The 18,173-nt window shown below is 40.4% G+C and overlaps 1 protein-coding gene across 4 annotated transcripts in view; it reads right to left on the bottom strand.

Moving 5' to 3' along the window:
* PIGG (phosphatidylinositol glycan anchor biosynthesis class G (EMM blood group)) overlaps window positions 1–18,173 on the bottom strand; it is an 89,308-nt gene that overhangs the window by 21,703 nt on the left and 49,432 nt on the right. For 2 of the 4 annotated variants that reach the window (XM_083884210.1, XM_083884212.1), the window contains exon 12: window positions 12,320–12,483. In XM_083884210.1, coding sequence (XP_083740336.1) covers window positions 12,320–12,483 — 164 coding nt within the window. Of the gene's footprint in view, window positions 1–11,100; window positions 11,206–12,319; window positions 12,484–18,173 lie in introns of those variants that run through there. The other 2 variants (XM_083884211.1, XM_083884216.1) reach the window with 2 other exon arrangements.

Raw genomic sequence — 18,173 nt, 5'->3', positions numbered from 1 at the left:
AAAATAGTGAACAAAGGACAAACAAGAAGACACAAGCATGAGAACAAGACTGTGCACAAGAAAGTGGAAAATTCTCAGTGATAGAGTGGCATGTGAGTCAAAGATGTGGCAAAATGCACGTTTGAGAGAGAGGTAAAAGGAGGCAGGGGGACAAGGCAGCTGAAGACAAAATCAAGCAAAACGAGGTGGGTAGGAGGGGCATGGGATGTGGGAAAGGGAATGAGAAAGATGAAAGGGAAAGAGAAAAAAGGGAAATGAGAGAGGGACAGCATCAGACAGTAAGGAATAGCATAGAACAAGAAAGCACAAGTATGAAGGTGCAAGTAGAAGAGGAAAACTGCAAAAACAGGAACATGTTAGAGCAAGAGGCAAAAACCTATCAGGGAGAGAAGGAAAGTACATCTCAGAAAGAAGAGGAATTTGGAGATAGAGAGAAAAATATATAGGGAAAGTGAGAGCAAGAGAAAGAGAAGTCAATGGGATGACAGCAAGGAGGAAAAGTGAGGAACACAGAAAAAAACAGAAAAGAAACACGCAAGAGCATGAATGTTCACAAGAACATAAGAGAAAAGCTAACCAAGAGAGACGCAACATGTATATGAGAAGCAATGTATGTGAGAGAAAGCAGATGTGTTTAGGTTGTAGGAGAGGGGAGGGTTCTGCGAAAGACAAGGCTGATCAGAATGGAAGAGAAAGCACTTCTACAAGAAGGAGACAGAGTTTCTTTGAGAAGGGGCAACAAGGCCAAGAGGGAGGCAAAGGTTGAGAGGTAAGAGAGAATTGACTGAAAAAATCACACTGTTAAGAGGGAACAGAGGGAAGGAGAGAGACAAGTGGAAGGCAGAGAGGAGTCCAGAGAAAGCCTAAGATAAGCAGAGACAAAGGCAGAAGCTACACAAAGAGATGAAAAATAAGAGTGAAACTGGGAGGTCATTTGTGAGGAGGTGAGGGAGAGAAAACACATCTAAGACAAAGAAAAAGCCAGAGAGACAGATGGATAGAGAAAGAAGGCAGTGGGATGCTGAGAGCAAGAAATACCAAGCAGTTTAAGGAAAGCACAAGCAAGGGAATGAAAGCATAGAAGAGAGGGAAAGTACATGCAAGAATGTTGTCAAAGAGGTGGCAAAGCACACAAAGAGTAGAGAAAGTGAAAGAGGCAAAGCAAGGGAGAATGTTAAAAGGCAAGCATGGGAAAAAACATCATGCAGGAAGTGAAGTGAGTGGGAGGAAAAACATGTCTGGATGACAAGAAAAGCTGCAGGGCAGGGATACAAATGAAAGAGGAAAAGCCCATGTTAGGAAGGTGGAAAGACAGGATACAGAGCAGGAGTGATGAAGGAAGAGGACAGAGGCCAAAGAGAGATAGATTGATGGGGAAGAGGGAGGCAAAAAGAGATGTAGAGATGGAATGTTCAGGAGGAAGAGGAATGGTTGGACAGTGTGATTGAAAAGAAGGGATAGTGAGCAGATGAGAGAAGTACAGTGAGGCTGAGAGTGAGACAGCAAGTGACACAAGGGAGATAATGAGAGACAGAAAGCTGTAGTGAGACAAAGTGCAAGGAGAGAAAAACTGAAAATGGAAATGCATGAGGGAGAAGAATTTTAGACATTATAGAAATAGAGACTAGGAGAGTAAAATGCCTAAATCGACACACTGACTGCAAAGCACGGAAGACGAAGCTGCAAAATGCATATGAGGGAGACAAGAGGGGCAAAACACACACACAAGAGACAAAGTGCACATGCACAAGAGGCAAAATATGAGCACAGAACACTGAGGAGAGAGAGGTAGAAAGAAAGAGAGGAAAAAAAGAGACAAAGCACAAATGAGGGAACAGCAGAGCATGTGACAGGTAAAGCCCACATGAATGACAAAGTATGTGAGAGAGAGGCAACATGCTTGTAAAGATGACACCATGCAGAAGGAAATGAAAGAGATGAAAGAAGGGAAGTGTACAAGGGAGGGAAAATGCGTGCAAGAAGAAATAAGTGGAGGGAAGTACACACAAGAGGCAAAGGTCAAAGCACAAGAACAAAGTGACAGATTGAGAAAGGGAAGTTTGGAGTTAAAAGGAAAAAAATGGTACATGAGTGGCACAGCACAACATTCAGGCAAAAGTCAAGAGAGGCAAAACATGCAGGAGAAAGCGAGCATTGGCTAGAAGTGAAAGCATGAGAGGGAACATTTATGCAAAAAGTTATAGAATCATTTAGGTTGCAAAAGACTCTTAAGATCTTTGAGCACAATCATGAACTGTAAAGTCCTCCCCTAATCCATGTCCCAAAGTGCCACATCTGCACATTTAAATACCTCTAAGGATGGTGACTCAGCTACTTCCCTGGGCAACCTGTTCCAATGCTTGACAATCATTTCAGTGAAGAAACATTTTCTTAACATCCAATCTAAACTTCTACTGGCCCAGCTTGAGGACACTTGCTTTTGTCCTATGACTCCCTACTTGGAAGTAGAAGCTGACCTCCACCTTGTTACAACTTCCTTTCTGGTAATTGTAGCAAGCCTCCTTTTCTCCAGGCTGAATAATCCTATTCTCTCAGCTGATCCTCATGGGACTTGTGCTCCAGACCCTTCACCTGCTTCATTGACCCTCTCTGGACATGCTCCAGCACCTCAATGTCCTTCCTGTAGTGAGGGGCCTAGAACTGGATGCAGAACTAAAGGTGTGGCCTCATCAGTGCCAAGTACAGGGGGACAATCACTGCCCTGGTCCTGCTGGCCGCTCTAGTGCTGATACAGGCCAGGTGCCACTGGTGCTTGTGGCCACCTGAGTACAAAATGGTTCATGTTCAGCTCCTGACAACCAGCATCCCCAGGTCCTTTTCCACCAGGAAGCTTTCCAGGCATTCTGCCCCCTGCCTGTAGGTTGTTGTGACCCAAGGGCAGGACCTGGCACTTGGCCTTATTGAGTATCATAGCATTCATTTGCCATGGCCCACCAATCCAGCCCATCCAGATCCTTTTCAGGGCCTTGCTGTCCCCCAGCAGATCAACATTTCTACCTAACTTGGTGTCATCTGCAAATTGACAGAGGGTGACTTGATTGCCTTGCACAGATCACTGGCAAAGATATAGATGAAGTGCAGGGAAAGCAAAGCACATGAGAAAATGGCAACGCCTATCAGACAGAGGGAAATATGGGTGCAGAGAGAAAGAGAGAAGAAGCCTCACAGTGAGAGGAGAAAGGAACAACAGAGAAGGGGAAGAGGAACAAGTGGAGATAATGACAGAGGGGAGAGAGGAGGGGAAGCCATCCAGTTTTGGGAAGGACTCAAAAATAGGAATATTTCCTCTAAGATAGGAAATCTCCAAGAAGGAGGAAATGCAAATGTAAGAGCGAGAAAAAGCAGGTTCAACACAAGCCAAAACCAGGGTTTTTGGGGAAAGCTCTACAGATTTAGAAGAAAAACTAGAGATAGAAAGGACGGAGAATGAGTGGGAAGAAGAAAGCACAAATGAGACACCACAAGCTTAGGAGAGGCAGAATGCATGCAAGAAAGTATGTTTATCAAGAGACTGCAAAGCATTCAAAGGAGAAAGTAAAAGACAAAGAGACAAAGAGAATGAGGGAGGGAAGTCCTAGAGGAAAAGGCATGTGAAAGAAGAGGGGAGAGAAGATGAGGACCCAGGTAAAATATTTAACATGGGATAGAGAAGGATAGTGCAACCAATTTGAAAGTATTTGGGTGCATGTGAGAGCTGGAAGATCTGTGAGACATGGAAAAGCATGCAAGAAAGGAGAAAAGCTACAAGAGGGAAAAGAAGACACAAAACGGAAAACTCAGAGACATAAGGATGCACACAACAAAGACACAAGAGACCAAACATGCACAAGAAAGCAAGAGAAAAAGAAAGCACATACAAATGAGAGAGGGAGAGCATTTGCGTGCTTGCAAGAGGGACGAAGTGCATGAGCAATGAGTTACTTGCAATAGAGGAGGAAGCATACAAAGGGGAATCTGCAAGGTAGGAACACACAAAGAGAAGTGTGCCAGCCAAGGGAAGAGCATGAAGGTGAGGGAAGCAGGCAAGAGAGAGGGTGAAATGTGAGAGAAGGGGAGAAGTGTGTGAGAGATGTAAAAAGCACATAAAGCACGAAGAACATATATGTGAGAAGGAGCAAGCACGATTGGGAGATGGAAAAAGTGAGCACGAGAGAAGGGGAAAAGAAGCGGAAAAGCCATGATGACGAGTCTGGGAGTCATGAAGTGCGTGAGGAAGTGCATGAGGAGGAAAGCTCATGCAGAAGCACAAAACAGGGAGAAGCATGCTTGCAAGGGGTCAGAACCACGAGAGCGAAAGGAGCACACTCAGGAGGAGAGCAGGAGAGTGGGGAAGCCCATGACAGAGAGAGAGAGAGGTAAGCATAGCCAGGACATGAAGCACATGCATGAGAGGCAGGAAGCACACACATGTGGCAAGTGGGAAAAGTCATCATGGAAAAGAGGCAGAAAACCCAAACATGAGAGATGAAAGAACAGCCATGAGAGACAGGCAAAGTGCACAAGAAGGGGAAGTGTCCAACAGGGTAGGAAAGCAAGAGGAAAGAGTAATTGTTGGAAGTGGAGAGAAGACACTGGTGTCTGGTGTGGCACCAGACAGAGACAAATAGTGAGACTGATACAGTAAGAAAGGAGCATGAACAGAGACATTAAACCATATCCAGGTGCCTCAGTTTGACTGGGACACCTCATATGCATAAATAAATATTTACTCTTGTAATTCTATGCTTTCTTTTTCCTCAGTGTGCATGGAACAGTCTTGTCTTGATTCAAGTGTGAGAGGGAGAGAGGTGCACATGCAAGTGAGAAAAAGTATGAGAAATAGGTACAAAGTGCGTCCAAGAGAGAAGGGGAGTTTGGGGTTAGGTGCCGTGGCTGTGGCAAAAGCATAACAAGAAAGAATATGGAAGATACCAAACCAGCTACAGAAAGGGATATAGAGGAATTAGAGGAGAGACAGCAAGCAACATATAATGAAGAACAGTGAGTCACACAGCAGGAAAGCACACAGGAGAATGAAACTTCATTTTATAGCAGCACCAAGCTTCACAGTCCTTCACGTACTATCAGCTGGGTTGACTAATCAAAATTATCTTACATGGCAGTGTAGAAAAACCTAATCCCTTTCATATGAATTTACTAAAATTCCGCTTACTGCAGAATGATGTGTTTTTTGAAAATAAGATACTGCATGACCACCTATTATCCTGCAACTTTGAGTAAAGTTAGCTTTCCTCTGTTATGTTCCAGTAACCATAGTTCAGTAACAATAGGAAGGACTGCTGTAAGTTATTTACAGACACAAAACTTAACCAACCTTTCATTATCTTTTCAGCTTTTCAAGTCCTTTTAGAATCCTGCTAATAGTTTCTGACTAGATTGTCATTATTCTCTGAGGATACTCTGCATGTTTACCATGGGAACACAAAATTTCCCCTAGGTTACTCATGTCCACCATGGTTAATACTGATTGTCTTAATATATTCAGTAAGCTTTGCATGTATTAACATTTAATGACCTCTTTTGTGTAAGCAACACTGGGAAATCTAACCATCAGGATGGCAGAAAAACACTCTCTCATGACACAGAGGTTCCAAACAAAAATAAGGAATAAATACTGCACCCTTTTGTACAGCAAAGTGGTACTGCATACTTACACTGTAGGTAGTTGCAGGTCTAAAGATGGGATGAGAACTGTCAACTCAGCTATGTGCTCTTGAGCAAAAGTCACATGAAAACCAGAAGAACAAGAGGAAGAAGACAATGTAACCACGACAACCTCAAATCAGAGCTTGGGCAGAAATAAAAAAGATTTTCAGAACCCTTTAATTCAGTATTAACCACAAAGAAAAAGTGATAGACCATTTAAACTAAAAAGTATATCTGATGTTACTGCAAGTGGTCTCTACCTAAGACTGCAGTTCTGTTGATGAGAACAAATCTCATAGCAATTGCAATAAATAGCATTAGTAAGATCATTTAAAAGCCAAGTGAATAAGTCTCCATGATTTGGGCAGTAGCTAGCACACTAGAGGACAAGTTCTCAATTAGGGTCATCAGTCATTACTGGAAAACAAACCTCATGCTGGACATGCTAACTCAACTGGAAATTAGATCATAATATTTTAAGTTCCAAATCTATTCAGATGCTTACTTTTATCTACAGAAAGCAAAAATAACCTAACCTACCTCAAATCTGTGTATTTATAAATTCTGTGCACACAGCTTTCCTTAATATTTACATAGAAAGTGCTTCAGCTCCTAAAACCGATCCATGGAGCAAAAGAATGATATTTATTTTGCAAATGGCTTTGAAGCAACTTGTTATTTGTTTATAACAGAGGCAACCCTACTTTGCTGGATCACTTTCCAATTAGAAAATGCTTTTCAATACTGAGAGCTATGGCTGCCTGAACGAAGTCTCATAGGAAACGTCAGTGTCTCAACGACATGAAAAAGGAATGAATGAAGAGATATCTATCACAGAGCAATAACAAAGTCCAAGAGAATCTTCAGCCATTTCTACAATGACAGCACCTCGGGAAAAACCTAAGTGAATAAAATACTCTTCCAGCTTGTGGCAATAAAAACACAGCTAATCACTTCCACATTTCCATGCATATCAACAATCAAGTAGATGACCTCTGTATTTCTTTTTATTTATTTAGAAAATGAGACTCCTGGCAGTAAAATTATAACAAGCATTACAATTTTAGAGAATGCAGCAGCATATACTCTCAGACGGCAACATTTTTTCAGCTTTAGTTAACCTAAGTAAGAGAGAATGGTGTTAAACAGAAGTATTAAAAACTACTTGTATAAAATATTGAAGGGTTCAGTGGAAAATGTTTGGATTGTCCTTTGTCTTTGAGGAGGGCTCCACTTCCTACCTAAGACTCAAAAAAAGGTATATTGAAACACTCAATGCATGTCTAGCTTATGTCAGAAAGAAAAATGATTAATGCATTAACATGGGTAGTGAACAGGAGACTCAATCAATCAAACACACTAGGCTGAAGATGGCAAAAGCTGACATCAACTGGTGAAATTCCTCTACCTAGCACACCTTTCTAATTCTGTTTAGCTTAGCATTATAAAAAAATTCAGAGTAAAATATAACTTTGCTGTGCCAGAGTTCTACATTAACAAAGTCAAGGCATAACGTTAAAGTTATGCAACTATTAACAGCCTCCAGTTGAGGATACATCCATTTTTGTTATTTAAAAGCCATTTGCTAATGAAAACACTGTTACAACTTTTGAGATCTGTGGAACAAAAGCTAACAGGCACGCAGGCTTCTAGTGCTAGGAAACACCCACCAGTTCACCCTGACACCTAAGTAACTAAACCAGCTAAAACACAGATTTCAATGCGGAGGTAATCTGAAAACTATCATGATGCCTAACTAAAGAGTGGTAATTACACAACACTGTGAACATCACCCACATGAAAATTTTGTTTGGGTAGGAGCTTGGAAACCGAATCCATCTGGAGTGCACGGCACAGTGAGGTGATATAATACAAATCAAATTTTCCAACATCAAGGCCCTTTTCTAATCGTAAGGACCTAAAACCCCAAAGTTCTAATTCAGATCAGAGCAATAGAGTGGTTACTGCAAAAACTACCTTTTACATGAACCAAGTGCTTGCAGGAATTTATGCAAGTCACACACAGAACACTTGGTTAAGTTCAGGCATCAGTTTAATCAGTACTCCCCATCTCAAAAATAGTTTCAAGAGTTATTGCACAGTTTCCATGGAGACTGAACCTAAAGAGTTCTTTCTATTTCTGTCTCTGAAAATCCCTTCACATTTATGCTGCCAAGTTTTTCAGGAGAGCCTGAAGGATTAAAAGTGGCAGTAATATCCATGTTAGTGTCTATCACATGCCACTTAATTATTTTAGAAACACATTTACCTTTCCATATGAGGAGAATATCTTATAGTTTCATGAGTTTGTTCAGATGAAAGCAAATTATTTAAGGCCTTCCAATTACATTTCCACAGCAACTGTACTACCTGAAAACCTCCTTATCTTCTATTCCACCTTATCATACCAGCAAAATACATATGGGCTACATGTATCTAATGCACTTTCATCTCACAGGTAGGCTCTTAATGTTTCTCATCACATCTCCACAGGCAAACTGATGGAGTCCAGGCTAGGAAAAGTGGACATTCAGGCAAACTGAGTAACTAGCGAGATGCTTCAGAAATTCAATCTGTCTGGAAGACCAGACACCAGTGATCAACCACAGGATGTCACACAGGGGCCAGTACTGCTTTATGTCTTCACTAATGAACTAGGTAATGGGGTAGTGCTCCCTCAGCAAGTCTGCACACAATACAGAACTGAGGGGAAGAGTCTGTGCAGGAGCTGGGTCTGCAGATGGGTCTGCTACTATTCAGGGCATCTTGACAGGCTGGAGAAATGGACTGACAAGAAACTCAAGATGTTTAACAACGGGAGATGCCAAATTCTGCACCATGCATTGGAACAGGCTTGGGGCTGACCACCTGGAAAGCAGCTAGGTAGAGAAGGACATACGTCATTCCTGTCATTCCTGCTGGACAAGGTGAGCATGAGCAAGCGATGTTCCCATGAACCAAGCTGGAGCTGTAGTGAGAAAAGTGGGGACAGCAGGTTGAAGAAGGCGATTTTATCCCTCTGTTGAGCAGTTGTGAGATCACATCTGGGGTTCTGGATGCATTTTGGGGGTCCCCAGTACAAGACAGACACAGCTGCACTGAGTGAATGCACTGAAAGCTCACAAAGATGTCTCAGGGATTAGAGCATCTGACAAAGTGAGAGGCTGAGAAAGCTGGGAGTGTTTAACCTTGAGCAAAGAAAGTTTGGCAGGGTTCTCACAAGTGTTCATAAATGTGTCATGGGCAGAAATAAAGAAGATGTACTCAGACTCTTCTCACTGGTGCTCAGCAAAAGGATGGATGATATACAACGAATTCCCCTTAAACACCAGTGAATAACTGTTTAACTCCAAGTACTGCCATATGCTGGAACAAGTTGCTCAAGAAGACCCTGAAGTATCTTTGCTTGCTCTGACTGACTCTCCTTTGTGCAGGAGGGTTGGACTCCTGACTCAAGTACTCTGCGGCTTCATAAACATAAAGTGCCGAAAGAGGGAAGGGTATGTATGCATATTTGCTCCTATGCAGTGATGCCCAATGCAATGCAGCTTCAAAGAATTTCAGCAAGAAGCTCTGGTAAGTGAACCCAACTGATGCAGCTGTAAATTACATAGGCTCTGCTAAGTGGCTGAAATTAACGAAGACAGACCTGGAGTCAGGATTTCCTATCCAGGCCAACTTCCTCAGATGCAACAGCTCGTAAACAGACTGCAGAATGCAAGGTTCTTCACCAATAATAACACCGCTGAGTGGTTCTGGGGACATCATCTTGCACTCAGGACTACATCAAAAAGTAGGGGTTTGAATTCCACCGACTAAGGCACACTGCTATAAGGCAGTTAATAAAAAGCTTTTATAAAGAACATCCTAAAGCATCTAGCACTTCTTTTAAAAGTTCAGTCTCCCATACACTTAAGAAAACACATGAAGCAGTCAACCCCCTGCCTTCTGTATTTTCAGCTTTGGTTCCAAGGAGTAACAAGCAACTAAAAAGAATCATTTGGACAGCAATGGCAAAGCACAAGAGTAAAATAAAAAACATACAGAGCAAGTTCTGAGCAGATTAACATACCAATTTAAGCAAGTCCCAGCAGCTAGAGATGCCAGTCCATACTTATGTACTGTTTCATTGAGGAAACAGCCTTACCAGTTGACCCAAATGAACCTTAAAATGGCTACAGACACAAGCTGCTTGATGGAATTTACTTACATAAGTGATGTGGGTGTTACAGGCCGTAGCTACCCACTTGACAGCAGGTTAAGCCAGCACTGTACCTGGCAACACTACTAGCTGAGATTTAATTTGCAAAAATTCAACCAGGAAAACATCAGAACAACAACCAACACTACTGAAGAGGTATATTATTTGAAGAAATATAAAACAAGTACAGATACTCAAAGATTTTGTCACCAAAAGTTTTTCATTATTTTGTTAGAAGAGCTTTCCAAAAACATGCTGTAAGTTATCATTTTCTCTTCATTGTATGTTAGTGTACATCACAGTCTGCAGTCTAGATTTTAGACAATAAAACTGCAGTTGTTTAAATTATGGGAGCTCATTTTTTTCTTCCTCCTTCCCCAGACAATGTCAACAAAGCAGTGCTCAGATCAAGCTCAAGCAAAAAATGTCAGTTCCAAAGCACCTACAGTGTAACGATGAAGAACGGAGAGTGGGACAACAAAAAAAAAAAAAAAAAAAAAAAACACAGCGCTATTTTAAACAAATCTCAGCAGAGGTACAAAGGAATTGGGAAAAACAGGACATTCATAGAATGCAAGCAATACCCAGATTCATGGGTCACAAATTTACCAGAAGATAAGTGGCAACACTTTTTATAGGTACGTGCTCACTCTTTTCTTAAATACAGCTGAAAGAATGGAGAAAACTTGAAGAGTTTGGACACTGGAAAAATGTATTGATTGAGCAAAGCAGTAAATAAAAGATAAACTAGGGAGCATTAGAAACAGAGTTAAAACTCATTTTGGGTTCAAGTCAGCAGGTAGTAAGGAAAATTCAAAAAAGGGCTTTCTAAAGTTACACAAATCAAGACATCAATAATTAATGTACTCCACACCTACTCCTCCTGAAGCAAAAAAATACCAGAACAAACAGAGAAAAGTCTGGCTTTCAGAAGTATTATACTAAAACACCAGCACTTAGACCACATGAACCTATCGAAGACCAAAGAAGACCTCAGGGTAGCTGACGTCAGACTAAGAGGTAAAGTTTTACAGTGAGTCTCAATTTATACTAAGGAGTACATGAGTAGATGAATAAAATGGCCCAGCACTGGTATGCATAAATCCACAGCAACCAAATAGAGACTGCTAGACATCTTTAGAGAGCCATGTAGCAGACAAGCAAATCAGTGAACAAAGGTTAATCACTGTGAATACCTGTTAAAGGAGTCTGTTAATCCAGAATAACGGACACAGTGACTGTGCAGAAATTTAGTCTGCTAGAACATGTCCCTCCTGGACCAAAAACCTCCATTGGTCTGTGCAGCTTGGTCAGCTGGTGATCCCATCTCCTTACACCTTTAATGAACACAACCAAGCAAACACAAGTACACAGTTTTGGGCATAGCCAAAAACAAAGAAGCAAAAGGAGAAGAGAAAAGCCAGAAAAAAAATCACTGACAGGTGACACTGTATAGGTAGGTAAAAGGGAGTCAAAGGTTTACAGAGGTCGACAACGCGTAAGGCAAAAAAGTTGTGATAAACTACATACTGTATAAAATCCCACCTGTCAAGCCTACTGCAGTATTTTTTCATCACTAAAAAAAAAGAAGTAGCTTTAGATTCCACAGATAACAGAGAAAAGACTCTGAGATGGTAAGAACTGAGTCACTGTTGAATGTTAATTCTGTAAAAATACATCAAGTTTCAGCATTTATGCATTGATATGATATGATATGGAATTCATAACTCCCCTGTTTTAACCTATTGTATAGCTCAGTTTAAATACTTTAAATGATGAGTTAAACGGAATTTTAGAGAGTCCAATTGGATTTTATATGCACACACTTAAATTACATTAGTGTTTTACAACTGTCTTCCGAAAATTCTAATGCATTAATTCATTTTACTTTAACTCATCCACCACACACGATACCCAGAGAAGTACAAATATTTTAGCTACAAATGACTGCAATAACCAGTAACATAGAATAATATTAGCATGTTTTATTTATAAAACCTTGCATGCCACTATGTCAAAGAAGGACATTCAAAGAACATCATGCTATTCAAGTTTGAGTTCCATTCTAATACTTTAAAAAGGCCTTCTCAGGTCTTTAACTTAAAAGGTTTCAAGAAAAATATTTTTAGGCAGAACATGCTGTCATAAAAAACATAATAAAATTTTAAGTAATTTAGCACAGCATACTGACAGCTCATTAAGAAACAAAATTAGTAAAACATACACGTATATTCCCAGAGAAAAACTTCTGCAGATAAAATGGAAGTGGAAGAGTTAGGTGATACAAACTTATGCTGAAAAAAGTAACATGCATTTTTTTAGTACAAAATTATAACTTTCAGGGAAAAATATTATGTGAACAAAAATTTCTTTGAAAAGATGTACACTTTATGGATGGTGTTTATATCTGCAGTGCTTACAAGAGCATTACTTTATTTCAAAACTTATTACCTGCTAACTTCAGAACTCAAGTAGCACAGCAGATGGATGGCCCAAAGGAGAGGTCCCGCATATGTTGTAAATGCTGTGAGGAAGATAGCTGGTAACTCCACGTAGCTGTCTAGTCCCACAAAACCTGCTGAAATGTCCACAGTAGCAATGCCATTTGAATTTCCCTGAAAACAGGAATAATATAGTAAATATCCAAATACCTCCAAAGATACATTTAGAATACATCAGAATAATATTAATTATTGCACCCATTAAGGACTTACTCTTTAAACTGCTTTACAGTACAGCCATATTTTTTACATCTGAATTTCAATAAAACAGCTTACCAAATAAGTGCTTTTAATTAGAATTTACAGATTAACAAAGGCATAAACAGCTTGCTATTTTGCAAGTCTTATTTTGTCTGCAAATTAACATGCCTACTGTTTAATAAGTTACATTTTTAAAAAAGAATTTAAAATAAGCAGCTACACTTGCTGATTTCAGACACATTAATGAAAAAGTTGCATTTTTCATCAGACAAGGTTCAAACACAAGATCTTAGGTCTGCTGCCTAAATTACACCAGAAAATAAATATTTCTTGCCCTTAGAGACAGCAGGACTCTAATTTAGAGCTGAAATGGAACACTACATCGCCCACCTGCCTGCCTCATGGCACAAGTTCCTGCATGTAAACAGATTACGACAGGCAAATTTAGAGATGTTACTCCTTCCCAAGCCTCTATACCACATAAGATTGCATTGAAATAGACCAGAAGTCAGTCTAGATAGCCTGAATCATCAATAAAAGGCATTTAAACCTACCAAGAGAAAAACAGAAGGAACATGCAATAATTAAAGTCTCAAGAGCTGTCAAGGTCTGGTATGTTTTACCTAGTTTTCTTCTCCAGTGACCAGGACCACTAAATAACAAGGAACAGTGTAAAATTGAAGGAAGTGTTTTCCACTGAAAATCTGAAAGTACTTAACTTTACCCAAATACCTAAAGTAACAAATATATTCTATGATTAAGGCAGAATATTTCTTTAATTAACATAGGTTATAATTAAGATAGGTTTCCTCAGACTAGTGAAAAAGCTCTCAGATATTCTTGCTATACCTTGAGAAACTGATCCATTTCTACAGCACTGATATTCTAACAGCCATCAAACCCTCTTTTTCCACCCACAGAATCCCAGAACAACACTAACGTAAGGACTGTCACCATCACAGCCTTAGGTTTAATCCCAGCAGAACATATGAGGAGTGGTGGCTCCCTATTTCCCTCAAACCTGATCTCAGCTCACCTTAGTGACTGCAGTCCTCTTGACCTGCAAGTTACCCAAGTAAGGAAGTGCTACCATCAAATACTTCTGTCACAAAGCCCAGAGCACACAGAGAAGCACAAAAGACAGGCAGCTTTTTTAGGTATATAACTAACTAGGCACTAGCAAAAATACCTGTTCTTGAGACAGCTCTAAAGTCTAAGAGAAAAAAGGCACTTGTGTTGAAGGAACTATTCAGAGTTCATAAGTAGTCACCATCCCCATCAATCCCATCATGAAGATATCCCCAGAATGTAAGAGGGCTAAATGGTATGAATTTTATCAAAATACCATACAGTAGAAAAATCTTGACTTACAACTGTTAGTCTTCCTCAGTTTGACTTTCATCATGTGTCCCTGTAGTAAATCACTGCATCAGTGTAATCAGTTATTGTTATGCATTTAGTGCAATGTCCAGCAATGCCAGGAGCAAAGCAAAGCACAACTGATGATAAGCAGCTAAAAAAATAAAAGCATGTCTGTGCCCTAGAATCTGTAATATGAGACTGGAAAAAAAAAGCCATAAAGTAAGGTTACTCCTCAGGTTTAACAGGTATAGACTGGTTAGAGGTCACGGCAAGAGCAGAAAGGTAAGTGTAGCACTTTGAAGACTGAGCAGGGTGCTGCTTCTCAAGAAGGCGGAGTTTGACAGGGACAGGTAGGGAGGGAACCTGCTCTCTTTTCCTCCAGTGCCTGTACACAGCAGCAGGTCTTTTGCCACCACACTTACTTCTTTTTCATTCCCCTTCTCCCCTGCATGATGAGTACAGAGTAGAAGAGCTGAGACATGAAGAGATCATTCCTGCTTGTGTCATGAGGAGCTGAAAGGTCTCTTTACAGTGTTTAACCCACACGCACATGGTTGATTTTCAGCACCCTGGGGCAACTCCGCATGCCACTATATGAGAGAAGAAGCAAGAATAAAGGCAGCACTACAGTGCATGTCACTGGTCCTGCTGAACCGGTGCAAGCAAAATGATTTACTTTGATTTGGAAGGTAGTCAGGGCAAGTAAGGAACCTGGAGGAAGGAACAGGTTCCCCTTCTCCTCAGCTCCCCAGGTCCCTTCCCCACAGGGCTCACTCCATCTGTCTTTGCCATTGTTTAAAGTGACACAGCTGTAGAACAAAGGATGCACACATTTGGATCCACATACCACTCCAATCACACCACGAAGTGTCCAAACATCTTACTCCACCCTGAACCTGCTGAACCTCACAGATAATACTCCTACTGTTACTACTGGAAGAGCACTGGTGAGTAGCAAAAAGCATTTTTTCTTCACATTCAGTATCTTTCTCCAAGACAAATTCATATATTTACACTAAATTTTCATAGCTATAAATTCTAATACTCCACACAATAACTGACAATTCAAAGTGCCTCCTCTTATTTTAACATATCACTCTAGTATTTCAGAAAAGATTGCCCAGAAAGATTCTGCTGTCTCCAGAAAGACCTTGGAGGTTTCAAGACCCTTTGCCATCTTGTTTGACCTGACAGCTGACGCTGTTCTGAAAACGGTATGGAACTGTGAGCCTGCTGAAGTCCTTTCCAATGTAAATTATTCTACAATGCTTTGAAATTGTAACAAGAAAAAATTAAAGTCACTTTAAAATGTCACTCAGTTCATCTCTTTACCTAAAGGTGAGACAAACTAGATATGAATGATTCTAAAAATGTACTAACTACTCTGGTTTCCTTCAGTGATAAAAGCCACCAGAAACTGGAACTGTGTTTTCTTTCTCCCATTCCACAGATGTACTGTTCTAAGCATGGCAACAAAACCCCACAAGACTAAGAAATAAATACATGGAATTTTTGTTCATTTATGAGCTTTCATGCAAGGAAATGAAAATATTTTTACCAATATTTACTCTCGGGTTTGTTTTCCCACCTAAGATTCAAGTTGTTTAAAGTCCTTGGCCCTCTAAAAGCCCCGAGTCACATTGGCACAAAGAAGCGGAGTCTTCAAGGCCTTGTTTTCTGGTTTCTCGTGTTGTTTATTATTTGATATCTCAGAGTTTTTCTCCGCTCCCAGCTGAGGTCCGGACAGCAGCTGAGACATGAGGCGACTGCCCCCCGATGGGACGTCACCTTACATTTATACAGATAACTACGTGTAGGTTATTTACTATTTCACACCAATGCCTAGTGCTTACACTAAAAGCGTCACTTCTGCTTTGACCCAATCCACTCAACTACCTTATATCATCACCACCCCAGAAGATGGAGGACGAGGAAGAAGGAGAGGGACACGAGGTACGATCCAAATTCCACCATCTTGTCCCCCATTTACCTTTATTCTAAGAATCCTAAAACTACTGAATTTTGCATGTTCTACTTTGCTAAACTACTATTTTCACTTCCTGGTGATTTGCAATTCCTCTCCTAATGCTGGAAGTTTCTCCCATGGGCTAAGATCAAACTCAGTGTCTTCCTGGGGTCTGTGCCAAGGTCTCCAACTCCCCTGGACCGGCTCCACACCCCCCTGTCCAGGGCTCAAATTCCCTTTCCCGGGTCCCAGGTCACCAAAGGGATGTCCTAGACTCCAACAATTTACTGCAAACTAAGGTTTTTAGGAGCTGGTTTATTAAAGAGAAACAACCAAGTTATTTTTTTTCTATTCTTACTGCATTTTAAAGACAAGGAGTAATTGCAAAGATACAACATACTTTTGGAAAATGACTGCTGAGTTATGAGATGTGGACAACTCAGGGCTTAGGAGAAAACAATCAATTATCCAAGATCATTGAAAAATTCATCAGGAGATTCTCAAGCTTGCAATAATATCCTGATAAATAAGTAGCATTCTGACTAAAAGTATTAATTTCATCTGTTTTTAACAATACTTGAGTATTTTAAACTTTGGTTTACTTCATCAATTCATACCAAGTGATAAATAAAGCAAAGGCCTTAATTACTAAAACAGGACTAGAAAACAAATTGGGTTTACTCAGCTCCACATTACTAACACAGCACTTTATCCAGACAATCTCTTAAAACCTCCAAGCATGAAGACTGCACAACCTCTGTTAGCAACCTTTCCTCTGCTTACTATTCACAAAAATCTTACTAATATGCTGGAAAAATGACATCACACATAGTCTTCCCATTTAATTCACAACTATGTATCAAATTCGCCTGTTAGATCCAAATTGCCAGAGAACAGAACTTTGCTGGTTCTGCAAAGGAAGGAAAGCTGGGAAATGAGAGTGAAAACAAGGCAGGTGAGAGCAGTAAGTCAGGACTCTTCAGTGGCATCTCCAGGTCAGGGCTGGATCCAGTGACAGTGATCACGGCTAGATGCAGTCCAGGGATTGCAAGTCTGTAGTGACAAGGCAAATCCAAGATTAGGCCAGAAAGCCCAACCAACAGGTCCAGGGTAGGATCAAGAAAGTACAAGACAGGCACACACATACCTGCTTACACATCTGGGATACAACACAGGCAGCAGGGCATCACATTAAAGCAGAACCAGAACGGAAAGAAGGGCCAAGCCCCACGCTCTGCTCTCCTCCCATCAGCTCCCCTCTCAATCAAAGATGACCCTGAAGTCTGCTAACTAAACTCCAAGACAGAAGATGCACTCAGGGTTCAGACACAGATGAAGTGTAGAATGCAAAACAAAGTGTAAGATCAAGGCATTTGTTTTCAACCTGCCCTTAATTTTTTTCTCCTGCTCACATTCAAAACCAAAAATTAGCTTCCACAGTCAAGTACTTAATTTTTTTACCTCATGTTCATCAGCTATAGTACATTAATGAAAAGTAGTATCCATTCCTGTCAGCCTTGCTTATTCAGTACACTTAGGATTTTCACAGATCTACTTCCATAACGTCTTGGAGGACCTCACAATAGTTTTTTGAAAGACCAGTGCCTCACTCATTAAATATGCTATCCTGAACAAGGTTATTTTTACTATCATATTGAAAAGGCCATCACTTACAATCCACACTTAGCAAGACAGTTACTGCTTTAGTCATGATGTACCATCTTGTCTACCCAGATTTAATAAAGACTCAGCAATATTGGCAAGTCTCGTGTAGTTTATAATCAAACCAAGGCGTGCAAAAAGTAGTTCTCAAACCTCTCTCCTATTTCCAGATGGAAGTGTTCCATATTTCATTTATATTTCTCTCTCCTGCCTCATTTAGCTAGTGCAGTTTAAATTTAGTATCCAATGTGATCTACATCACCAACAAATTTCAGTGGTTTTCAATTTTTGTATTTCAACCAAAAGCCTGCTATTTTTTGTATGCTATGTTGGATCCTTATGCCTGTATGGAAAGTAAAACCTTAGCATCACTCTGAACTCAGTAAATTTAACAGTGACAGCTCTAGTGTCCAGAAAATTTAGAAATATGAAGTCAAGGAAGACATTTGCATCTATGCCAGCAGTACACATAATACCTAATAATTCTTTCACATCTCTCCCCTAGAATTCTAGCATAGGTATTGCTTGCTCCTGAGGCAGTAAACAAATTACTTTCTGTGGCCAAGAGTGAGCTGAACAGAGATCAGTACTAAAGGTGAGAATTTGATGGACT

Source organism: Zosterops lateralis (assembly GCF_965231275.1).
Source record: "Zosterops lateralis genome assembly, chromosome: Z".
In the NCBI taxonomy this organism is placed as follows: Eukaryota; Metazoa; Chordata; class Aves; order Passeriformes; family Zosteropidae; genus Zosterops; species Zosterops lateralis.
Note: the sequence above shows the minus strand (reverse complement) of the source record. Positions and strands in the feature narration are given on the sequence as shown.